General features: G+C 49.2%; 1 protein-coding gene across 6 annotated transcripts in view; it reads left to right on the top strand.

Moving 5' to 3' along the window:
* RAD51B (RAD51 paralog B) overlaps window positions 1-24442 on the top strand; it is a 636755-nt gene that overhangs the window by 558363 nt on the left and 53950 nt on the right. For all 6 annotated transcript variants that reach the window (XM_062181435.1, XM_062181437.1, XM_062181432.1 and 3 more), the window contains one exon: window positions 23415-23518. In XM_062181435.1, coding sequence (XP_062037419.1) covers window positions 23415-23518 — 104 coding nt within the window. The remainder of the gene's footprint in view (window positions 1-23414; window positions 23519-24442) is intronic.

Below are 24442 nucleotides of genomic sequence, written 5' to 3'. Positions count from 1 at the left end.
ACAGGACTGACTGACAGTGCGGCTTGGAGAAACTGTCCCAGTCCCAAAGGGGTTGCACCCTCCAGGCTTCCTGACAGACGGTGTGGAGAAGCCTCTGGGTTCAGTTTCCCATTATTTATTTATTTTTATTTGAAAGGTAGAGAGACAGAAACAGATCAAGATCTTCCATCTGCTGGTTTACTCCCCAAATGCCCATAACAGCCAGGGCTAGGTCAGGCCAAAGCCAGGAGGCTACAGCTCAACCCAGGCCTCCTACATGGGTAGCAGTGACCCAAGTACTTAAACCATCACCTCCCAGGGTATGCATTAGCGGGAAGCTAGACTAGGAAATGGAGCCAGGACTGGAATCCAGGCACTCCAACATGGGCATCCAAGGCAGTGCCTGAACTGCTGTGCCAAATGCCCACCCCATTTTCAAAAAGTAACTTTTTGGCTGGCGCCGTGGCGCAACAGGCTAATCCTCCGCTTAGCGGCGCCGGCACACTGGGTTCTAGTCCCGGTTGGGGCGCCAGATTCTGTCCCGGTTGCCCCTCTTCCAGGCCAGCTCTCTGCTGTGGCCCGGGAGTGCAGTGGAGGATGGCCCAAGTGCTTGGGCCCTGCACCCCATGGGAGACCAGGAGAAGCACCTGGCTCCTGCCTTTGGATCAGTGCGGTGCGCTGGCCGCAGCGCACCGGCCGCAGCGGCCATTGGAGGGTGAACCAATGGCAAAGGAAGACCTTTCTCTCTGTCCCTCTCTCTCACTGTCCACTCTGCCTGTCAAAAAAAAAGAGTAACTTTTCAAATAAAATGAACAGAGAATACAAACAAGGGGCTGGCACTGTGATGTAGCAGACAAAGCTGCGGCCTATTACGCCAGCAACCCATATGGGATCCGTTTGAGTCCTGCTCCATTTCCAATCCAGTTTCCTGCTATTGTGCCTGGGAAAGCAGTGGAAGATGGCCCAAGTTCTTGGGCCCCTGCACCCATGTGGGAGACCTGGAAGAAGCTCCTGGCTTTGGCCTGGCCCAGCCGTGGCTGTTGCGGCCATCTCAGGACTGAACCAGCAGATGGAAGATCTCTCTCCCTCTCTGTCTCTCCCTCTCTCTATGTAACTCTGCCTTTCAAATAAAGAAATAAATCTTTTTTGAAAAAATTACCAAAAAAAGCATATACATCATATGCATACAGCTCCATGGCCTTTTTCATTGAACACACATATTCAGCTAGCACCCAAATTAAGAAATACAACATTCATGTTACCCCAGACGCTCCTCTTTCCTGCCTTATCCCATTCCACAGCTCCGCTCTCATCCCAAAGATAACTAACCACCATCCGGACTTCTGCAACCCCAGACCAGTGTAGCCTAACTTTATACAAATGAAGCCAGGTAGCCGATTCTCTTGGTATTGCTTCCTTTTGCTGTTTGTGTAGTCTTTGCATGTTGTTTTATGTACCAGTAAAAATAGAGGTAGCCAAAAAGCAAAGTAAGGATTATAAATGTACTATAGAAAGACACTATCAGTGTTTGTAATTTTAGTTACTTTTCTGTGTATACAAACATGTTGTTTTTTAATTACACCTTAATGTACATACTTCCTTGTATTCTGCTTTTGTGTTTAATACATCAGATCTATCAGATATCCTAAACATTGGTGTGTCTGAAGGAGGCTGCATTGTGAACTGACCCGAGAGGTAATACAGAAAAACAGAATTTTTTTGCTTTTTCTTTTTTAGGTCAGTCACACAAATTCGTATTTATGTTAATCATTTCTGAGAGATTTAGCTTGGTCCCTTCTGGTCAGGCTTCCAGATGTTCAAATAAAGTTGCGAAGCCAATGGCCCACTGAGTTGCTAGAGAATTCTGGGGTTCGGGCCCAACCTGGGCCTCTTGTTGCTCAATGAACCTTCTGAGTTTCTCTCTACCATTTGCAACGTAGGTCAGCTAATGTACAGCACATCAGGAACTGGATGATTCTGAGAGTGGCTCGCTGGAGTCCGTTCAAGCCCTAGCTCATTCCATAACCTGAGACAAGTCTGTAAAATGTTCCTTATTCCTCAGATGGGGAGTCCCATCTCCACATCTGTTTGGGATCATAAGAAATAATACTTACATAACATTTTGGAGGCCTTGAATGAAAAGTTCCTTGGAGCTGCTGACGGTTCTTGAATTTTTCGCAGCTAACATTGTGGAACCCGTTGTTGTGGATATAGTTGCTGAGCTGGGTCAAAACTAGATTGCAGATCTGGGGTAGAGGAAAAAAAATATCTATGCCTTGGTATTTTGGTGATTTGTTTAAAAAGCTACCCATGTACTTCCTAGAAGTTTGCACTGTGAGCTTAACCTGTTATAGGTTTGCTTTGCTTGTGAAATCTTGATATTTTGGGAGGATCTAGGTTCTTACCCACACAAAACTATTTTTCAGCATATCCCAGTGGGTTTTCCTGAGTGAGGGCACCTGGAACACTGCTATTCTATTAGTCACTTTGCCCTGCTGGAGTGAGAGAAGTAATATTCCCATTAGCCAGTAAAGCTCGGATTGCTGATGCAGGAGACTCCTCAGATGCTGGCCAGTCCTGTCTCTGCCTTGACCGCTGGGCCGTCTCTCCAGAAACACAGCCGTCACAGGGCGTATCCGAGGGGGAAGGAATTCCAGAGGCCCCCTAGTCCCGCATCCTCGTTTTCCAAACAGGGAAACTGAGGCTTACGGAAGTCACCGAACCAAGCTGGAAGCTCACTCTGGTGTGTCACTGCCTCCCGAGATGTCTGCCCTACTGAGGGGATGGAGGAAGGGTTGGGGCGGCCTCTGACCCCACCCTGGTGCGGCCCTGGTAGGATCCAGGGCCTTCCTTTTCTTCAGCCACCTGACAGTAAGTTCAACATCGTGATTCCTTCTTCCCCAACTCGGAGAGAGAGGGATTTGGCATTTTACTCATCAGTGCTGGAACCTTGGCCTCTGCTGGAGCATTCCGAAGTTCGGTTCAGGAGATATGCGTAGGATCCCTTCTTCCAGAGTTATTGGGTGGCAGAGATCAATTGTCATTCAGTCTGCCAGGCTGGCTGGCTGGCTCGCTGGCTCGCTGGCTTTCTTATTGCAACATTCTTTCCTGTACTTGTTTCTGATGACCTCTTAACCCCTGCTTTTCAGTTTTAATTACATGTCTGTTGTCACACACATATCAGTTGTGGAGCCGTTAGCACGCAGAAATGCTGGAGCTCGCCCTTCCAAAATCCTTCCGGGTTCAACTTACATCAGGCACTAGGTCCAGGAAATGAGAATGTCTCCAGCTCACTGGGGACCCTCTTGGCCCTGAGCAGACGTGGGGGCTGAATCATTCCCTAAGAGAGCTTTGTAGATTGTCACAGTTGGCAGCCTCGGGACTTGAGCTAATCCTGGAAACTCTTGAACTTCCCAGAAAGAAGGTTCCCCAAGGGCAGGCCGAGGCCCTCCGAGAGAGCAGATGGAATAGAGCTTGCAACCGGTTGCCTTTACAGCTGGACGTGGAGATAAATAAAATTCTGCCTATTGTTATTATTTTACCTTTGACTTGCAGGCGATACTTATCCTCTATTCCCTTTACCCTGCATTGTGGGTGGGGGTGGGGAAGTGGGGAACATGCAGTATAATCACCGAAAGAAAAGCAAGCAAACTTGTTGATTCAGTTCCCATGGCGAATGCAAACAAGGCCAGGCCAATAGACACAACTCAATTATTACAAAAATGTGTTTCTTTCTGGCGGCTACACAGTCAGTCCTTTATATTCAACTGCGTTCAGCCCATCACCCAAAACCCTTCCTTAGGTCATTATTCTGGTTTCATAGACTCCTACAAACAAATGCTGGTTTTACTCAGTGTCCCGTCTCTAACTCCCTTTGTGGCAAATGGAGAGTAGCAAAGCGTCTTTTAGGCAAAGAAAGTCTCGGTCAGAGAGGTGAAATGCTACAGGTTGGTCAGGGAGGTGAAATGCTACAGGCTCAGGCATCACAATTTGAAAACCATGCAACCAACCACCCCCTGTAATCCGGTTTTAATTAACTTGAAGAAGGCGCATCCCTGTTATTTCATTAAAATGAAATTCTGTTTCAATGGAAAACCCCCGCTACAGGGGACCTGGGGGCAGTGCATTGTTCCCATAGGTTTGGGGGTTGGCAGTGAATCCTGTATCCAGAGAATCCCAAGCAAACGCTGTTTCTCTGGGTCCTTCTTATGCTTTGGGAGAGTTGTAGGTTCCATGGAACGTAAGGAGAGCCCTTGTTTAGCACGGGGACGGGGGCACAGCCAAGGCAGTTGGCTGCCTGCTCCGCCTTTGATGACCTCTCTGTCCTCTCTCCCTGACCATGTCAGTCTCTCTCCTTAGTCCTTTGGCCTTGATGCCCCAGGGTTACCCCTCCGCTTTGCCATGACTGATCCTTGCTGAACCCTGGGTCGCTCGTGGGCAACACAAAGAGCTCCACAGAGAGACAGGAGCGCTATTTCCTGGCCAGGAGGGACTTGGCCACAGAGGAGACCCCCCTCTCTTGAAACGCTCACTGCCTTGGCTCGCTAAAGAGCTGGAGGGAACCTTCGAGATTCCGTCATCTGAACACCTCTTTCCCTGGAGGGCGCCCAGGACTCTGAGGCAAGGAAACCTGTCCGATGGACGCGCTAAGACCCTGCTCGAGTGGGGCATCTCCTTTTCTGTGTGCCCTTTGCCCCAGCTCCGCAGACCTGTGGATTGCAACACAGCCCAGAGCAGGCGGATCCCGCGCTGTCCACACTGTCAGCAGAAAGGCCACGTGCACACTCTGCTGTTGGGAGGATGGCTGGGTTTCCCTCCCAGTCCGGCCTCTGCTCTGCTGGCCTCAACAGTCACTTCTTCTTCCTTTGTCTGTTTCCCCTGTTGGTAAGGAAAGATAATGAAGCCTTCCACCTATCAGGCTCACTTGAGTGCTATAAAGAATAATGAGGTGATATTTGTAAAGTGCTTTGAGCCGCTGGGAAAGAGGAGGGCCGAGCTGAGTAGAAGCCATTATTAGCTGGAAGCACTTATCAATGGAGCTGTTTCACAATAGTGGAGAGTAAGAATACTCAGAAATGAATTCCAGGGCCTAGCCCTGCTTTGAATTTCGGAGGAGGATTAGTGGGGACCTAATAGGTATCCCACTTCTCCAATTTCTTTAGTGCACCGTCAACCCAGGAAAGGTAATTACATTCTTTCTATGTGGGACCCAGACTGGAGTTTCAATTGGGATGTCAGAGTGTGCTTGTCTTCTGTTCTCTCCCGAAGCTGTGTTACGTCGTGATTGTTAAAGCCTTGGGCATCTTCTCTCCCACAGGGTAATTTCACTTGGGAGCTATACAAAGTAATTCTATGCAGAGGCTGGGCCTGCTGTTTATAAGGTTGATTAGTGGAGCTTCTAAATCGAAAGCGCCTGGGGAGCGATTTGGATGAAGCAGGGGGAATGAAAGGCAAGGTCTTTATCATGGTTGATCTTTTTTTTTTTTTTTTTTTCTGTGCTGCTCCATGGGAATTTTCTGCCTGACTCAAATGTATGTGCAGTGCAAAGTGGGGGCATCCTCTTTCATCCTGGGGAACGAAGACCTAGTCTCAGGTGAAGGCGAATCTGCCAGGTCACTACGTGTAGTTAGAGCCCCTTGTTTTTCCCCCTCACTCCCACAAAGGGGTCAGGTGAGAGATGTTGAGGGGCCTGACCCGTGTGGAGGTGCTTCCAAGTGACTGTTCTGACCAGGCTTCTGTTTCTCCAAACCTGTGCCCACTGTTGCAAGACCCTCTGCCCCAAGTTCAAGTCTCTCTCATCTCCAGTGCCAAGGAAGAAGAGCAAGGAGAAAATCAGAACCAGAGAAATGTTTTGAGTTTGTGCAGCCCTCTGTGGGCCAACTGGTCAACCAGGAAGAAGGTGGCTCCTTCCCCATGGGTAGCAGCAGTACTGAACTTTCTCATGGTCCTCTCTAAAAGGTGTAAGGTGAGGTCAGAATGCCGTGGGGCACGATCGTGTTCTGTGGACTGTTCCCAACTGCACCTGCCCTGCATGCCTCTGTCTCTCCCTGTAGAAGGACAGGCTCACCAGCTGGTCCCAGCAAGTGCTGCCGGGCAGTGACTCGCGTCTCCAGTATCAGCTGTCCAGAGGGGCATAGCTGCAGACAGCGAGTTCCGTCCCCATGGGCACAGACACAACGCCTGGCGCCAGGGCCCCATCTGCCCCTCTTCTGCCCTGTCCTGCCAGGCCAGCCCACCTGGAGATCTGCACGTCTCTGGGGGCGAGACCCACCCCTGAACCCCTTCCCGAGTCTGCCACCAACTCATTTTTGCGTTTTTCTCCAGCCAGCCAGCCAGCCAGCCACTCCTCTGTCCTGAGACTCCGCGAAACAATAGGGGATTTACTTGGCGGGATTCTCTGACCTTTTCCCCGAGCCCCAGATTTCTTGTTTATTGTAGTTTGAGCCGCTCGGTTCTCTGCAAACATTCGGAGTCCTTCATTTCCCTCTCCCAAGGTTTGTGTTTTTTCCCAGACGTGCCTCCCCCAAGGGGAGGATGCCGAGACTTCGGGGCCTGGCTCCTGTCCCTTCCTTCACCTCTGCCAGGGCAAAGACCTCCCCGGGCTGGGCCAGAGAGAAGGCTCTGGACCCCGCAGGTCCCTGCTGTCACCCGCAGTGGGCACAGCTGCCTGCCTCCCCGCCCCGCCGCTCCCCAGTGAGCCGCTGGGAACAGAGCTCTGTCCCCTGCACTGGCCTCGGCTCCCCGCACCAGAACATTCAGGCGGCAGTGGGAAACAGCGAGATCTGTCAGCACGGCCCCTTTCTCAGAGCTCTGAGGGCCACATTCTCCACGGCCATCTGCTCCTTTTCACCTCTCTGGACAATGTTGCTTTTTAAAACCCTCAATTCCTCCTCCTTTATCCCCTCCTCCCCTGCTTCCCCTCCTTGTGTGCGCCCATCCTTTCTCCCTCTCATCTCTCCCCTCTCCACCCCCGACCCAGATCCTATGAAATGAGCCGCATAAAACTGGCCCCTCCCGCAGACAAAGCTGTTTTGCAACCACTGGGGGTTTTTGAGGTTTTATTTTTGTAAATTTATTTTTGAAGAGAGGGCCTCCTCCTTTCGGAGTTTGTGATTATCCGGGGGTATTCTTTTCGTAGGGAAGGGGAGGGAGAGAACAGAAAGACACTTCCGTGTTAGGCTGCTACTGGCAGCCCCCGGCCCCTCTGATGAGGAAGCCCACCTTCTACCCAGCCCCCACCTGGGCGTCTTAACATCCTCAAAGTCTCTCCACCACTCATCACTATTATTCTTTTGTTCTTGCTGCCATGATGTCGTTGTTGTGTTGTGTTTTAGGTTTTTACGCCAGAGGCAGAGAGAGACAGAGCTCCTATCTGCTGGTTCCACTGACTCCCCAGTTGCCCACCATGGCCAGGACTGGACTGGTCTGGAGCTAGGCTGAAGCCAGGCGCAGGGAACTCAGTCCTGGTCTCCCACATGTGTAGCAGGAGCCCAACTACTTGAGCCATCACTGGAGGAACCTAGAGCCAGGAGCCAGAGGCAGGTATAGAGCCTAGGTACTCCCATGTGAGATGCAGGGCTGGGTCGATGTCTCGACCACTAGGCTAAACGCCCACCCCCGTTGTGCTGTTTTTAATTTGGGGCCAGGGCTGCTACGAAGCTATCCATGTTGAACAGAGCCATAGACAGCATCAGAGGTGGCTGGAATCAGGCAGGGGGGTCTCCAGTGCTCCCTGGGTGAAGCCAGGATCCCAGCTCCAGGGCATGGATGTCGGGGGGTGTTTGTCCCAGTGACTTAGTGACCTTGGGCACAGCATTTTCCTTAAGAATAATGAGGACAGAATCTTTTACTTCCACAATTTCTTAGCACACAGCTCTGTTTCTATCAAGATGACTCTGTGGCAACGTCATGAACACTTCATAGGCCGTCCTTGGTGCTCCATTGTCAGAGTGAAGCTCGGGGGCCAGAGCAGTTAAAGTAGCCATCTGCAATGCCAGCATCCCATATGGGCAGCAGTTTGAGTCCTGGATGCCTCACTTCCGATCCGGCTGCCTGCTAATGCGCCTGGGAAAGCAGCAGAAGATGGCCCAAGTCTTTGGTCCCCTGCACCCACGTGGGAAACCTAGATAAAGCTCCTGGCTTCAGCCTGGCCCAGGCCTGGCTCCTGTGGCCATTTGGGGAGTGCCAATGGATAGAATCTCTCTCTTTCCCTATCTCTCTCTCTCTCTCTCTCTCTCTGCCTCTCCCTCACTCTGTAATTCTGCCTTTCAAATAAATAGTAAATCTAAAAAATGAACAAAAAAACAAAGGTCGAGCTCAGCTGCTGACCTGAGGACCGTCTGGAACCGAGGCTCCCAGCCTTGGCTGCTCCTCACGGTCGTGGTTTGCATCCTGTCCCTACCCTTTATGAGCTCTGCCAGTGTAGCCACAGCCTTGTCATCTGTGAAATGGGCACAGATCGTATCTACTTCACATTGTTGTTAAGCTGAGAAGAACTGCTTGTGTCGAGCTCTCAGAACAGCGATGGCACACAGCGCATGCTTGTAAGGGCTCACTGTGCCAGTTGCCACCTTGCCATCCCACCGCCGCGTCACGGAGGACAAGACGGGCCAACTGGCTTCGCGGGGCCCTCCTCACTCTGTCCTGTCTACCTTCTGCTGCCTTCATTTTTCACTGTAGAGTTAACACTGATAAAAGAAATCATGTAATTTTCAGTGGGATTATAATGATGATTAACATAGCAATTCTACTTAGAAATGTCATAAAATAAGGAAACGTCCTAAGATATATAATCGCGGACTTCTGGCAAAGAAAGGAACCAGATGTGGAGATTATAGTCACAGAGGGAAAGGCGGTTGGGATGTTGGCAACTGGGGTGATTTTACATATTTTCAGTTGGAGAAAACCTGGAGATTCATTTTTCTTTGGGATCAGTTTCTAGAAGCTTATCATATGACAAAGAGTTTCCCAACAACTGAGGGAGAGCATTGTTAACGTGTGCTTTTCTAGAAAGACAGAGATGACATTGACTGTTACGATTTAACTTAATGAGGAAAAGAAAATGAGTGGGTGTCTGCAAAACGGGGTAGGGGTGCGACACCATGAGGTCGCCCTCCCAGACAGGGAGACCGACGGTCGGTCTTGCAGTGCTTGCTTTTGTTCAATTTTTATTTATGTATTTGAGAGGCAACGAGACAGAAACAGAGATCTTCCATCTGCTGGTTCGCTCCCCAGATGCCCACAGCGCTCCCTGGGAAGGCTAAAGCCAGAGTGGGAAGAAGGAACCCAGTCAGCTGAGCCCTCATCATTGCGCTAGCAGAGAGCTGGAGTGAGTGAGTGAACATTGCAGCGCTCCGACCCCGGATCAGGGTGTCCCAGCAGCTAGGACTCCCAAATGTCTGCTCCACTCTTTTTTTTAAGATTTATTTTATTTATTTGAAAGGAAGAATGACACAGAGAGAAAGAGGGAGAGACGGAGAAAGACATCTTCTATCTGTGCTGGTTCACTCCTCAAATGGCCACAAGAGCCCAGCCTAAAGCCAGGGGCCAGGAGCTTCATCCGGGTCTCCCACATGGGTAGCAGAGGCCCAAGGACTTGGGTCATCCTCCGCTGCTTTCCCAGGCCATAGCAGAGAGCTAGATGGGAAACAGAGCAATAGGAACTTGAACTGGTGTAGCTAAACGGGATGCCCACCTTGCAAGCAGTGGCTTAACCTGCTGCACCACAATGCCAGCCCCTGCCCTGCTTTTGTAATACTTTCTAAATGGGCCCAAAGAAACAGAGAAAAGAGCATTAATGAGTGAGAGTGCAGGGTTCAAATCCTGGCTCGGCCATTCGCCAGGTGGCCTTGGGCAAATCACTTTCTTTGCAGTTCAGCTTCCTCCCCTCACAGAGATAATGTATGTGAGGTGTTTAACCTAGCTCCTGGAACCTAGTGATTATCCCCCAATGTGACCTTGTCATTCTTCCCTGCAATGTTCGAGACGTGGGACACACTACACCGAGGTGGACGGCTTGATCACTTGGCCGATGCTAGCCGCTTTCAGTAAACCCATAGTTCCCTTCCAATTTCTGGATGAACGCTGGCCTTCAAGGAAGAAGAAAATTGATTGGCTGAAGGATTCATATTTTTGCAGAAGTGTCTTGACTGCCTGCTGCCCACCACAACCAGTTCCCCCACATTAAAATAGCCCTGCTGGCATCAGCACGTTGTGTTCCTTAGTTCCCTCTCCCACCATGAGGAGGCTGCCTGAAAGTACTTGACTGACAAGACACTCTTGTGAATGGACACTTGGGGAAGTTCGAGGAAGGTCATCTCCAGTGCCTGAGACACCTGCCCTTCCCTCCCTCCCCCACTGCTGTGGGCAGTATGCAACCTGATGGAACCAGTTGACTCGAGGTCTGGAAGCCACCATACCTTTCTGTCCCAAGTGGAATTCTCCTCCCTCCTGTGATTCCCAGCTTGTTGTGAGCTGCCTTATCGGGCCTGGTGCCCATGGGGACATTGCGTGTGCACACACACGTGTGTGTGTACCCACGCACACCCCAAAAAGCAGAAGTCTAGCAGCTTCTAGTCTTGGCTCAGGAAGCCCAGTTCCAGATGTCAAGGAAATCCAAGCCATGCAGAAGGAACTCAGCAACCAAGATGAATTCGTCAGCATGGGAAAACCTTTGGGGGTTCTTGTCCACAGCTCAGGGAGCCCAAGTCACCAGGGGCACCTCCACCAAACGATTTCAGCATCCTGCTTCTCCCCTCTCCCCTGTGCAGAGCCTGCAGGGCCCTGAGCTGTGTGACACGAGCCTTCCATTCCCTCCCAAGCATGCCCAAATATATCCTGATTGCTATCATGATCCTTTACCTACCCAAGGGGGCAGTTGAGCTGGGGTGGGAGGAAGGCATAGCAATAGTCTGCACACTCTGGGCAAGGTGGGAATTAAAAGCATTCTGCACCACGATGTGTTCTCTGATGCCAGGAGACCAGAAAGTCCTAGAAGGCCTGGGCTCAGGCCCCAGCTCTGCTGCCTGCAACGAGGTGGGTTTGGGTGGTCAAGTCTCTCCCTGAGTCCCCGACACAGGAATCATGACTGCGCAGTGCGATCAAAGGCAGCCCTCCATTCCTTAGGTGCACGCACGTACTTCGGAGGTTCAAGGTGGCGCAAGACTTCTCTCCCCTTCCCCTTTACCCTCTTTCCTGCCTGACTCAGCTCTGCGCTCAGTGAGGAAACAAAGGGGAGCTTGAACTCCGAGAGCCAAGCCATGTTTGGTGTCTTGAAGACGTGCAGGTCAAAGAGCATGAGCGAGGAGGGACTTAATGAGGGTCGGGGAATGAGGCCCTGCCCTGTCACCGGCCCTGGCCTGTTTCATGCCTGGGGCTGTCAGCCGCCCCTCCTCCACCAAGCTTTTTGGAATCAGTGTTTGCGTGGCTCCTGACAGCAACTCCAACCAGATGAATTATGGCAGCTCTAAGAGCATTTAAGTCTCCCCTCTCTGTTCCCCTGGGGAGGAGGGTGGGTGATAAAGTCAGCAGATAGGAGTCTTAAGCACTGGGCAAAGGGCATTCTCCAGAATGACATCTTCCGAGATGCGAGGAAGTGGAGTCGCACCGCTAGACGCTTCGTGGAGATGTTCCAGTGCAGGAGCGTCCGTGACTGTTCTCGGGTCTGGGGAGTCCACACGGGCAAGCAAAACAGCAAGTGCCCAACACGTGGGTATTTTCCCCAAAACTTTAGTGTAGTTAAGCATCATCAGAGAGAGCTTTTCAAAAATGCATATTCCCAGGCACTGCCTCCAGAGACTATGATTCATTGGGTTTGGGAAGGGACCCAGGATTCTGCATTTTAAAAAGTTAACCAGGGCCCAGCACTGTGGAGCAACTGGTAAAGCTGTGGCCTGCAATGCAGGCATCCCATATGGGTGCTGAGCCAAGTCCCAGCTGCTCCACTTCCCATCCAGCTCCCTGATAATGCACCTGGGAGAGCAGTGAAAGATGGCTTAAGTCTTTGGGGATAGAATTCCAGGCTCCTGGCTTTTGCCTGGCCCAGCCCTGGTTGTTGTGGCTATTTGAGGAGTGAACCAGAATGGAAGATATCTGTGTGTGTGCGTGTGTGTGTGTGTATCTATTTGTCCCACCCCCGTGTACTCTGTAACTCTGCCTTTCAAATAAATACATAAATCTAAAGCAAAAAAAAAAGACACAGGGCCAGGATTTGAACCCAAGCACTCCCGAGTGCTGTCTTAACCACTGCACTAAACCACCCACCCCTACAAATTTATTTTTATCACGTTAATATGTTTTCATCTTAGTTCTACCAGTTGAGAGTAGGTTGAACATGACTTCTCTTACATAACCATAATACAGTTATTTCACTCAGGAAATTAGCATTGAAACAATACTACTATTTCATACACTGGCAACATGCAGTCTTTTCCAGGTGTCAGGACAATGTCCTTATGGCAGTGTCGTCCAGGATTCGGTCCAGGATTAGACGTTGTGTTTAGTCGAAATGTCTCCTTGCATTGATGGTTTTTTTTTTAAGCTATTGAGGCTTTCAGAGAAATATTTTTCTTCAAGAACACACATCCTGATAAACAGCAGCATTGCTCTTAATCCGCTGTCCTTGCTGCTTGCCGAGAGCCAGTGGTCAGTGCGGGCCTGAGGTGAGACCACCCCTCCGCAGGCCAAAGCCCACAGCAGCCAAGGCCCTTGGTGGGCGGCAGCTTCCAGTCCTGGTTGTGCCCTGGGACCCGACTTCCCGAAGGCAGACCGCATGACCCACAGTGTGACCCCTTGCTTTCCGGTCCACTGGGCTGTCACCTGGCTTTCCATTGCCCAAACTTGGATAGGCAGAGCCACCAGATCTTACTCCACTATAGCTGACATCTCCCCAGGAGGAGCGACCAGTCAAGGACATCCCATTTTTCATCCTTCCTGGCTCTCTCTGCGTGCAGTTGGCTGGATGCACACATTGGAGGGTGATTTTTCTTTTCCTAGCAGTCGGGGCTGTAGCGATCTGAGACCAGAAGCAGCAGCTGTACGCCTCCTGCCTCAGCCAGTGTCCCCTGAAACAGATACCAAATGGTCAACAGATGAGATGGATGGCCATGTCTAAAACACAAGACTCGCTCCAGCTCTGGCGTCCTCCTCCCGCCTCAGAGGCTACATGGGAGAGAAGAGTGAAGCTCACACCGAGACAGCTGATTGGTATGTTGGAGGAATTCACAGAGAGCAGACAGAGCACACTGTGGAAAAAAAAAAAAAAAGAAAAAACACATCATGTATGCATCTTCCTGGCTTAACTTGAATGAAGCCTAAATGCAAAAAGAAAATGCTTTGGATTTCTTTCAACGGTTGAGGTTTTGTTTCCTTTGTTTTATTTTTGCGAGCATTTGCATTGGGATGGTATGGGTTTTCTCTAAGTTTATTTTTTAATTAAAAAGTGCTTTTCAAAGGGTAGGAGACTTAGCTGCAAATCACTATTCAGAGTCTTCCCCCCCCCCCCCCCCTTAAATAGAAGTTAGCAGGAGGGAAGTTGATTTATTGGAAAAAGATTCAGGGACATGGCGCCCTGGAGAATGGGGAGCTGAGCTGGTAGAAGGAGATTGCTCGCCCTCCCTCCCCCTCCCCCCCCTTCCTTCCTTCCTCTTTTCCTTTTTTTTTCTTTTTTTTTTCTCTTTTTGACAGGCAGAGTGGACAGTGAGAGAGCGAGAGACAGAGAGAAAGGTCTTCCTTTGCCATTGGTTCACCCTCCAGTGGCCGCCGCGGCCGGCGCACTGCGCTGATCCGATGGCAGGAGCCAGGTGCTTATCCTGGTCTCCCATGGGGTGCAGGGCCCAAGCACTTGGGCCATCCTCCACTGCACTCCCTGGCCACAGCAGAGAGCTGGCCTGGAAGAGGGGCAACCGAGACAGAATCCGGCGCCCCGACCGGGACTAGAACCTGGTGTGCCGGCACCGCTAGGCGGAGGATTAGCCTATTGAGCCGCGGTGCCGGCCCCTCTTTTCCTTTACAGAGAGAGTCAGAGACAGTGAGACAGAGCTCTTCCCTCTACTGGTGCATGCTCCAAAGGCCCACAACAGCTGGGCCTGGATCAGGCTGAAGCCAAGAATCAGGAACCCCATCCAGGTCTTCCACACGGGTTGCAGAGACCCGGCTACTTGAATCATCACATACTGCCTCCAAGGGTGCACCTTAACAAGAAATGGGATCAGAAGTGGAGCCGGGACTCAGACCCGTGCACTCCAGGGTGGGATGTGGGTGTCCCGAGCAGCATCTTAACCACTATGCCAGATGTCCAGCTGCATTGCTGCCGTCTATTCAGGTGCTCCAGCTCTCTCCTCAAGCCAGCTGTTGTTCTTAGCTGGAGATCCTGACTGTCACTGCGGACACGTCAGAGAAGCCACTAGGATGCTCTCCACACTGAGTGTTTTCTTGAAGAGTGGGCATCCTCACTCCGTGAATCTGCGCCGTTTCTACATGGTATCCCTGCAGGGCAACCATACGCTGTGGTTTGTCCACAACGGTCCCAAACGATCTCTGTTAACCCAGAATACTTACGGAAACGTCCCCATGTCATATTCAAGTGTCCTGGTTGGATGATAACTTGCATAATCACTCTAAGACTCTGGGAAACTTAAAGTATTTTCTTCCCATACCAAAGCTAGTGGAGCTGTTTGGATGATTTGTGCTGGTGCATACCAACTTTATCCTAGTGATTAGCTCACCCCAACCTGTGCTCCACCTCCTTCTGTGGGAGATTAATCCAGTTCCCAACCCTTGTATTCCGAGCTCCCTGGTGGCCCCCACCTTTTCTTGTCTTCGCTTCGTGTTTCTTACCTTCCTCTGTAATGAGTTTTGCTGAGCCTTGGATTGGCCTGGGTGTGTTGTACAAGTAAAGACTGGACTATATTCACCCCCTTTCACCTCTTGCCAAGAAACACTGGAAATGAGGTTTTCTTCTCTACCAAAGGGAAGCAGTGAATACCTTCCCTGGTGGGCAGATGGTGTCGGGCGAGGCAGTTACTACGTGGTTTTATGCCTCAGATCCTTTATTTGTAAATCTCAAAGCAGACTAATAGCTTTAAAATATTTTGAGAATCTCAAAGCTGAGGAGATTATAAATAACAAAAGATGTATTTTTTCTCTCATCTAAAATGGTAGCACAGATACTGCGGTTACTTATTTAATAGATAGCGTGTGGTCCCGGGGCCATTGCAGCTGATGGGTTTTTTCCAGTGCTCTATTTATAGAGCTAGGTCAGAAATATAACTTCCGTTGGAACTTGACCTACAGACCACTGTCAATTTTAGAGACCCAAGGAAGTAGAGTATGCACTAAATACAGCTGGCTCCCCATCCCAGTGAGTGAGCTGCGAGCCCCCAAGGAAATTAATTTGCTGGAGGATGGATGTCTGAGCCCATCCCAAACTCTCATTTGATCCCTTTGCCCTGTGGCCTCCTGGAGCATGTGGATCATCTCAATCCTTAATAGTAGCCTAGCCTAGCCAGTCCACCTCCTTCTTTTGTAACCTACTCATCTGCTGTACCTTTGATGGCTAAAATTCTGTCTTTCGCCATTGAATAGGACAAGAGCTGGCGGTCCACCCACAGAGGTAGCATAGACCACTCTGGGAACTCTGGGGAAGAACTGAGTCCTTTTCCTACTTCCCTTAGAGGTAACTAAGATTCTCAGTCACTTTCCCAGTGCAAATGGTTGACCCAATAGTAAACAAATGCTCAGCTCAGCAACCTCCATGACCTGGTTTTAAACAGGAGGAACTGGAGCTGGTATGTGTGGTTCAGCAGATTAAGCTGTTGCTTATGGCACAGGCTTCTCATAGCAAAGTGCTAGTTAGAGTCCTCGATGTCCAGTTTGTGATCCAGCTTCCTGCTAATGCACCTGGGACGTCAAAGGAGAATGGTCCAAGTGCTTGGGCCTTGGCCACCTACATGGGAGACTGGGATGGAGTTCCTGGCGCCTGGCTTCAGCTTGGTCCAGCCCTGAGGCTCTGGTGGCCATTTGGGGAGTGAACCAATAAATAATATATTTCTTTCTCTCACTGTCTTTCTCTCTCTCTCTCTCTCTCTCTCTCTCTCTCTCTCTCTTGCTCTGTCTTTCAGATAAATGAATAAGAAATCTTAAAAAAACAAACCAGGAGAATCTGAATTTAATGGATGATAATCCCTTCTAATCTTTACTCTCATGCTCAGACTCCCATCTTTAAACTTTGTTATTAGGAAGTAGTGTTTGCTGGGACGTGGCCACTGGCCAACAACTGTTTATCCATCCTAAGATTTTCACAGGCAGGATGGGCTAAGAGAAACCCTAGTCTGGAAAGAAACCTGCTCCCAGGAAAAGACCCACCTGTCTGCACTCTTACACGGGCGCTGGGTGGGGCAGCACACGAAGTAGAGAACTCCCAAGCTCCTTGGGGAAAGTGAGGTCCTGCATGAAGAACCCTCTGTCATTCAAGTACCATAGATTCAGAGCTTTTAGTACAGGAACCCTGGAGATTGTTTTGAACAACTCTCTCTTGCCACGGCTAAGAAAACTGATTCTCAGAGAGGTGACGTAAGCCGTGGATCCTGGGGCCCACACAGATGTTCTTCGTTACCCCGTGCTCCTCTGCCCACCTGGTCTCCGTAGACACCCACGCTGAGTCAGGAGCAGACCTCTGGGGTCTTGGACCAGTGCTGTGGTGCAGTGGGTTAAGACGATGCCTGGTTTGCCAGCACCCCATATCGGGGTGCCAGTTCGACTCTTGGGTGCTCCACTTCTAATCCAGCTCCCTGCGAACACACCCAGGAGGCAGCAAACGATGATTCAAGTACTTGGTCCTCTGTCACCCATGGGGGAAACCTGAATAGAGTTCCTGGCTCCTGGCTGCTCCTGGTTTTGACCTGGCCCAGTCCTGGCTTTTGCTGCCTTGTGGAGAAGGAACCCTCAGATGGATTTCTCTGTCTTTGACACTCTGCCTTTCCTGTTCCAGGAGTCACTGCTTTGTTTTCTTCTTCTTCTTCCTTTTCTTTTTTTGGAAAGAAAGTGGTGGTGGGTGGTTATTGGCTCCTACAACTAAGCATAGGCCACCATGCATTGCATAGAACTGGAGGATAAGAGATAAGAAAAAAAAAATGTCCACCCAGTGGTAACCTACCCTCTTAATCTCTGGACTTACGCCAGTTCTGGAAACATTTGTAAGTATTTTTATTCTGTTTTTAAAATTTCCTCTCTCTAGTCCCAATAAATTGCTTTTCATCTGAAGGGACAAATATTCACAATATTCAGTCTTCTGTGGCCATGAACTCTTCCTTCCCTTCTGTTCCTAATCTGGGAGTCACGGATTTGTTTTCTTCATTTTTTTTTAAACATGGAAAAGTCTATTCTTTTAAAGCTGACCCTTTTGCTAAGGGCAAACACTTTTCTGCAATGCAATGGAGATTCAGTCTGACCGCCCAGAAATGCTTAGCACAGGAGTCATAAATTGAGATGTTTTCAGAAAAGGAGCTTTCCCATCAAGGGCTCTCCACCAGGCCCTGCTACATACTGACACAGGATGGTACCAGAGGCCTTGTACCTTGCTGGAAATCAAGGCTACATAGCAACCTGCCTCTCCTCCTACAGTGTGATTACACGAGGACTCCGCCCTGTGTGTACAGAGCGGGGAGGCAGCTCCTTGCCTTGTCAGAGATTCGTCTTCATAACTAACTCCCACTGCAAAGGAGTGGAGAGTGGGATCCAAAAGCTATCAGTCATGGAAGAGTCCAGAATCCAAGGCCTGTTGTTTTAACCACTTCATTCCTAAACTTAGCCGTCTTGCCTAATTCTTGATAAAATGCAAAAATGGAGAAGGTGGTGATTAGACTTCTTTTCCCTGTAGAATTCCCTCTTGAGTGTTTGACCGGTCCTGCACCTGTCATTTATACAGATGGAACACCTTCATCTCAGGGTCCCCGAGAACCTTCAGTTGCCTGGAGGCAAGAATGGCTCTTCACATTTTTCAGATGGGTGAGCAGACACAGAGAGAGCGTGCTTTGCCTCACCTAAAAGACTCTCTGAGAGAGCGAAGAATCCATGTTCCCACAGCCTTTGTTAGAGAGCCTGGACTTCAGTGTAAATAAATTAGGTTTGCCCCATGTCACTCAGCGAGACATTCCTGTAGGCTCAATTCAGTGACGAGGGAAAAAAAAATCCCCAATAATGAAAATATTTTCAAAGCCCAGTTCATTTATTTGATTTTTAAAATTTGTATTAGAATCAACCAAATTCCAGATGATGAAGTCATGCTGTCTTGGCAGGTATAAATATCTCAGTCATCCAACAGGAGGGAGGAGAACGTGCCCCAGTTTTTAGAACTTGCACCGAATATGAGCATACGACAGATTCACTTATCTGTTTCCTGGCCAATTAGGTCATTGGGCAGGAAATCACCTTTTCAGAAAAATCAGTGAGCAGATTCCTGCTCCCCTAAATTTCCCATAAACCACATTGTTGATCGTCTGTGCCGGTGTTCTCATAGGAATGCTGGAACATCAAAAGACCACTAAGTTTTCTGGTTGAAAATCTGGTTACAAATTTATACTAAGTGGTAGCATCCCCACCTTCTTCTCTCGGGTGATCCTACTGCCATGATCACCTTCCAGTTATTTGCCCATATCTGAGGCCCTCTGAAATGAAATGTCTTTACAGTCCCAACCCAGCTTTTTTAGGCCTCCAACCAGAGAGGGTGAGTTCCAGGCCACCTGATTTGTGTGAACACAGCTGCTGGGCCAGTTGAGCAAGGCTAAATAGCTTGCCAAGCCAGGGCATGTGCTGTCTTTCTGGAAACCCCTTGGCCAGGCTTATCACACTGTACATCAGAACAGAGGAAGCCAAGTGTGGGGCCTGAGTGACCCGCAGAGTTCAGATGAGTGATAAGACGTTCACAGCATTCCTCCATCAGTGTCAGCCCAGAGGTGGGTCCTTGGGTTCCTTGGGCCCTGTCTAGGCATCCCCTGAGGGCTGGCAGAGGTACAGGCCATTTGCCGTGGGAGAAATGATGAGCCCAGAGACGGCTAATTGGAGTAGCGGTTAAGACTCACTTGGCCTGGTTTTATCATTAACCTACCATGTGACCTTGAGAGAGTGACTTAATCTCCCCTCCCCTCAGTGTGTCAATAGGGATGATAATGTTATGTATCTGGTAGAGTTGTTGCAAGGGTCAAGAAAGATGGCACTAAGATATGAAGCCCAAACAGGACTTAAGCCTTCCCTGCATCAAGGGCTTGCATAGTGCCTAGCATATACTACTTGAAAAAAAATCCTGTGTTAACTTAGTTGACTTTCAAGGCTTGCTTGGTTTAATGGTGGTTTAATGTTTGTAGGCACTTTTGAAAGTGCGTTTTATAAGCTTGCTCACTCACAATTTCCATTGGATGCTTCTCCGTGCCCATTAGCCCTCATGATGCTCCATTAGGACCGGAGCTTACCTGACCAGAAGATGGTCAAATACCAGCATACTTTTTTAGACTGTTCTCATTTGTTTAATTACATGGAGTTATTTAGTCACTACTGGCCCAAATGTGGCTCCAACATCTGTGTCTTCCTTAAGACCTGGAAATCTCCCATAGTTTTATGATCTATATTACGAGTGGTAAAAAGAAAAAAAAAATACACACACACACACACACAAATAGCATACTATAGGATATAAAGTGGCAGTGATCTAAGAGGGTGAGATAAAGGATTATGGAAGTTTAGAGGAGGAAAACTCTGTGATGAGTAGAGAGGTTGGCATTTAGGGTGCGGCCTTGAAGACAGCAGAGTTTGTAAGTGTGAAAATAGATATTTCAGATGAGGAGAGACTTGGAGGAAAGATGATTACGTTGAAGCAAAGGCTAATTTGAAGAGGAATAAAGAGAAGACGTGTGGACAGGCAGATTGTGCACAGGGTGGCAGGCCCTTCGATGCCTGGCTTAGGATTTAGAACTCCTTCAAAGCACTTGGGGGCCACCGCGAGTGTGCTAGTTGTCAGTGCTTGAGTGTGTGCCTGGAGAGGGTTAATCAGGCGGTAGGAATAGAGGATGGGCTTTAGCGGGGAGGAACTGACAGAGCGTGGACCCCAAGCCAAAGCCAAAGCAGGCATCCCCAGGTGAAAAGCTAGGGTTGGGGGTGGGAGGACTGGAGTGTGGAGAGTGGATATCGGTGAGGGCTTGCAGTTCAGTCAATGGGACCTTACAGTGTATTGGAAGTGAAGAACATGGGATATGGAGAAATGAGGCGGGTGGGGAGGAAATGAAACGTTGTCAGACCAGATTTACTTGAGGGTCAAAGAAAGAAACAAAGAAAAGGAGTACTTTATGTGGGCAGCGAGGCGCTTGATGTGAAGATAGGGAACTGGAGTTCATTTTGATGCAGTTCTTGTGGCTGAGAATGGAGGACAAGTGGTGAGCAAAGTCCGGAGTGGAGTCAAATGCTTAGAAATCATCCTTGTCAGCAGTGAGGCCGCGCCAGACAGAGCAGGCACTGCAGGCTTGGGAGTGAGGCTCGTTTGGCTCACAAGCATGTTTTTGTGTGTTTTAAAACAATTAAACTAATATTTTAAAGTCAAGAGATTGCACTTAAAATATTGATTTCTGGCTTCTCTTTGAAAACATCAGAAAACGTGGCTGACTACAAACACATCCCACATCACAACAGCAGCTGGAGCTGGGCAGGCGCTGCTCCCTTAAGAGCTTGGATGAATTCTGGAATTCACCACAGTCCCTACTACCCCCTATCATCTCCTAACAAAGTCAGTTACTAAGCCCATAGAGATTAAAAATGCATTCTTTGTTCTGTGTGGGCGGATAATGGGGTGCTGGGGCCAGGTGGATAACGGAGATGGGATTTTTTTTTTTGGGAGGGGTTGATGAAATGCTCTAAAGTTTATTGTGGTAGTGGTCGAAGAAATTCTGTGAGTAAAGTAAAAGCCATTGAACTGTGTGCTTTAAATGAGTGAACTTATGACACATGAATTATCTCAACGAAGCAGTTTTTAAGAATGCAAGCGTAGTTCGCCATTGCCCTCGCAGTACGGGCTTTCTGATAGCGGGAGCTATTTCTGTAGGTGCGTGTGTATCAGAAAGGGAGAAAATGAAAGTAGACTGAGAAGATTGTATCTTATAAGAAAAATGCAAGAGGCCAGCGTTGTGCTGTAGTGGCACTAGTTCATGTCTGAGCTACTCCACTTCCCATCCAGCTCCTTGCTAATGGCCTGGGAACACAGCAGAACATGGTCCAAGTGTTGGGATCCCTGCACCCACAAGGGAGACCTGGATGAAGCTCCTGGCTCCTGGCCTCAGCCTGGCTCAGTCCTGGCTGTGGCTGTCATCTGGAGAGTGGCCCAGCAGATGGAAGACCTCTGTCTTGCTCTGTCTCTCTCTCTGTAGCTCTGACTTTCAAATAAATAAATAAATAAACCATTTTTTTTAAATGGAAGCAAGCACATCTCTTTGTGAGAGTAAAGGACTTTTACCTATTCATGTCAAATACCTGGCTTCTTTACTAATGTGTATTACCTCCCTAGCCACTGCCAGCATTTGTTATTAGACAAAACACTTTGGTCCTCCCTGAGGTCCGTCCCCAAATAGGAAGAGAGGGAGAACAAAGGTGGAGGAGGGAGAGGAATAATTAACGTGACAGAGGAGAAGCAGAAGAGGCCAGGAGATGGTTGCCAAGGAAGGGGGTGCTCTATCAACTGCTGACAAGAGGTCAAGGAGTTTGAGGACAGAGAGGTCAGGAGGTCAGAGTGAACCATTCAGTGAGAGGGCTTAGAGAGAGGAAGCCAGGGAGTGATGCAGACAGGTGACAAAGGGCCCAGAATGCATTGTTCAGGAGTTAATATTCTATCCTCAGGCACGGAGGACTGTTGAAGGGTTTAAAGGAGAGGAATGATGTGATCAGATTAGCCATCCAGATGATTTGTTTTTGCATTATTTTGGACATGTTTTGAATTGTGTGCGTGATGAACCAAGGTCACTGCAAATTTCATTCTTCCTGCACTCAATTCTCCCTCTATCTGAAATTCCTAGCCCCGTTGAAGCCCCAGTTTTTGATGAACATCTAACTCATCCCTGTACCTGCTTGAACTAGGAGAAATACATCTGGTTGGTGCTGTGCAACCCACGAATTCTCCATCTCATGACTGTTATATTTGGGAAGGATAACTGCTGTGGAGCTTTCCTGTTCATTATAGAGTGTTCAGTGACGTCACCGGTCTCTACTTACTAGATGCCAGTAGTACTCCTAGTTAGGCATGGCCAAGAAAATTGCCTCCAGCTAAGAATCACCCAACCACGGTGGTGCATGGTAGCATCTGAGCCCAGAAGCTTAAGCCGTATGCATGAGTGGTCCACCCTGAAATACGTCTGGCCTGGGAAACAAACAGGACCAAATGCTACTCCACACTGAGGGGTGCAAATCAGGTGATCTGGTGAGGAGACAACAGATGAGAAACTCGAGGTTTCATTTGGTTTTAGCTAAATCCGCAGCCTTCAGCCTCTCTGCACTGAGTCTTCTCGTTGAAAAGAGACGGCATCTGCACCCTCCAAGGCAGCATAAACGTCCAGCTGTGTCCCTCGAAGGCTAGGATTCCTGCTATGACCAAGGCCAAAGTGGGCACATCCAAACCTCAAGATGTGCTTGATAGGGTAGTGGGAGCTGCTTCTAAAGTGGCTGCCCTGGGGGGAGGGGGGCTTGCCTCCCTAAGGTGAGTGAAGAGGAGTGGAGGTGTCAAGGGGATCAATGAAGTCTCACAGATGGAAAATGGTAGCTGAAGTGCAACTTGGAGTTGAGTAGGAGCTCAGATAAAGTATCCTTCAGATCCTCCTCCTTATCGGAGAGTCTGAGGAGGTAAAGGAATGTTTCTCTTGGCATAAGGATGTCTAAACCAGATTAGATAGGACCTGTTGAGATCTTCCAGAGTTCTCTGTTGGGTAAGTGTGCATATGAGAGCTGGGAGGGCAAGAGTGTTTTCTATGTACATGTCCCCATTTCCACATTGGTAAGAGAACCTGAGATGAAGACTCTTATCAAGCTGATAGTCTAACAACTCCATCAGACCTCTTTGTAAGTGGCTCTTACTCTGTGGAGTAGCACTGTGCCTGTCTGCCTTGGACGTCGAGTGTCTTGATGTGTTGCTAGCCGAGCCGTGGCCCCAAACTGCCTTACAGTGCTGCTGCTTGTTTGTCTGTAACTGCGTCATTGTTCAGGCCAATCGTGGCCACTTGCACAGAGGCAAAAGGAAACCCATGCTGGTTTTTATTTTGAGTCTCATAGTCCTTAACTCCTCTCCTTCTTCCCTAACTCATCCACTTTTGCGGGAATGAACTGAGCTGCGAGTGATAACCGGACTTTGTTCAGTGAAACTCCATCCCGGAAAAGGACAGCCGTGACTGTGGCCTTGTCTGGTCTCATTTCAGGCTCTTCTGGATCCAGCTGTGTGACAGCTGCACTAGGAAACACCTGGAGTCACAACGTGAACACCCGGCTAATTCTGCAGTACCTTGATTCAAAGAGAAGGCAGGTGAGTGCTTTGAGAGTGCGAGTGCACCAAGCAGTCTGAACATCTTCTGGGAGCGTTGGCTACACTGTGCTGGGCCAGCCCACACGGGGGGGGGGGGGGAAGGGGGGCTAAAGAAACTAGCATCCCTGCTTGCTACAACGGCAGTTATGATAAAGTAAAAGGCAAGGCATATACTGGGGAAAAAACAGATGCCGCAGTTAGCATTCTCCGTGGTATTTATCAGTGGCCAGTGACCCTACCTCTAGGGATCTCACATTCTCCATCTCTAAATGATCGTTTTGCTTAGCTGATTTTTTTTTTGAGGACTGCATAATTTGTGTGTCAATTAAATAGTGATCATGCTTTTTCTTGACCTATGTGTGCTCTGAAAGTCTTAGGTCAGACAGAGGCTGCTAAGTGAGTAGACTGTGGCCTAGCATCTGGGACTTTTACATTACTGTGTGGCCAGTAGTTTCAAGTACTTAGTGATGCTATTGGGATTTCTGAAAGCAAGAACACCTCTCAAAGTGCCCTATCTGTGGTTTCCATCCTGGTCTCAAACGAGAATCCCACGTTGCTTCCAGAAAGGCCTGCTTCCTAACACTTCTCTGCCCTTCTTTCCCCATTCCTAAGAAAAAGCCGCTGCAGCCTGAGCTCTTTGGTGAAATGTGTCATCGTCAGGAGGGTAATTGTCCCCAGTGTGGAAGCTCAACTTTATCCTGCTTTGTGGCCAGATCTCATGAGAATCTCTCCTGCAAGCAGGAGGAGGAAGAAGACAGGGTGACCATCCTGATTGTTGTTGTTGCTGTTGTTTGGAAGTGGCAGAACAAATCCAGGTTATTAGTGAAAGGTGTGAAACACCACATGGTGGTCCTTTCTGGAGGAGACAGCAGGGAGGTGTTACTGCTCTTACCTGCGTTAGGTAAGAGGGCTCCTCTTCAAGGA

The sequence above is a fragment of the Lepus europaeus genome, chromosome 22 (genome assembly GCF_033115175.1).
Source record: "Lepus europaeus isolate LE1 chromosome 22, mLepTim1.pri, whole genome shotgun sequence".
Classification (NCBI taxonomy): Eukaryota; Metazoa; Chordata; class Mammalia; order Lagomorpha; family Leporidae; genus Lepus; species Lepus europaeus.
The sequence above is the reverse complement of the archived record's forward strand: the minus strand, read 5'-3'. Positions and strand labels throughout refer to the sequence as shown.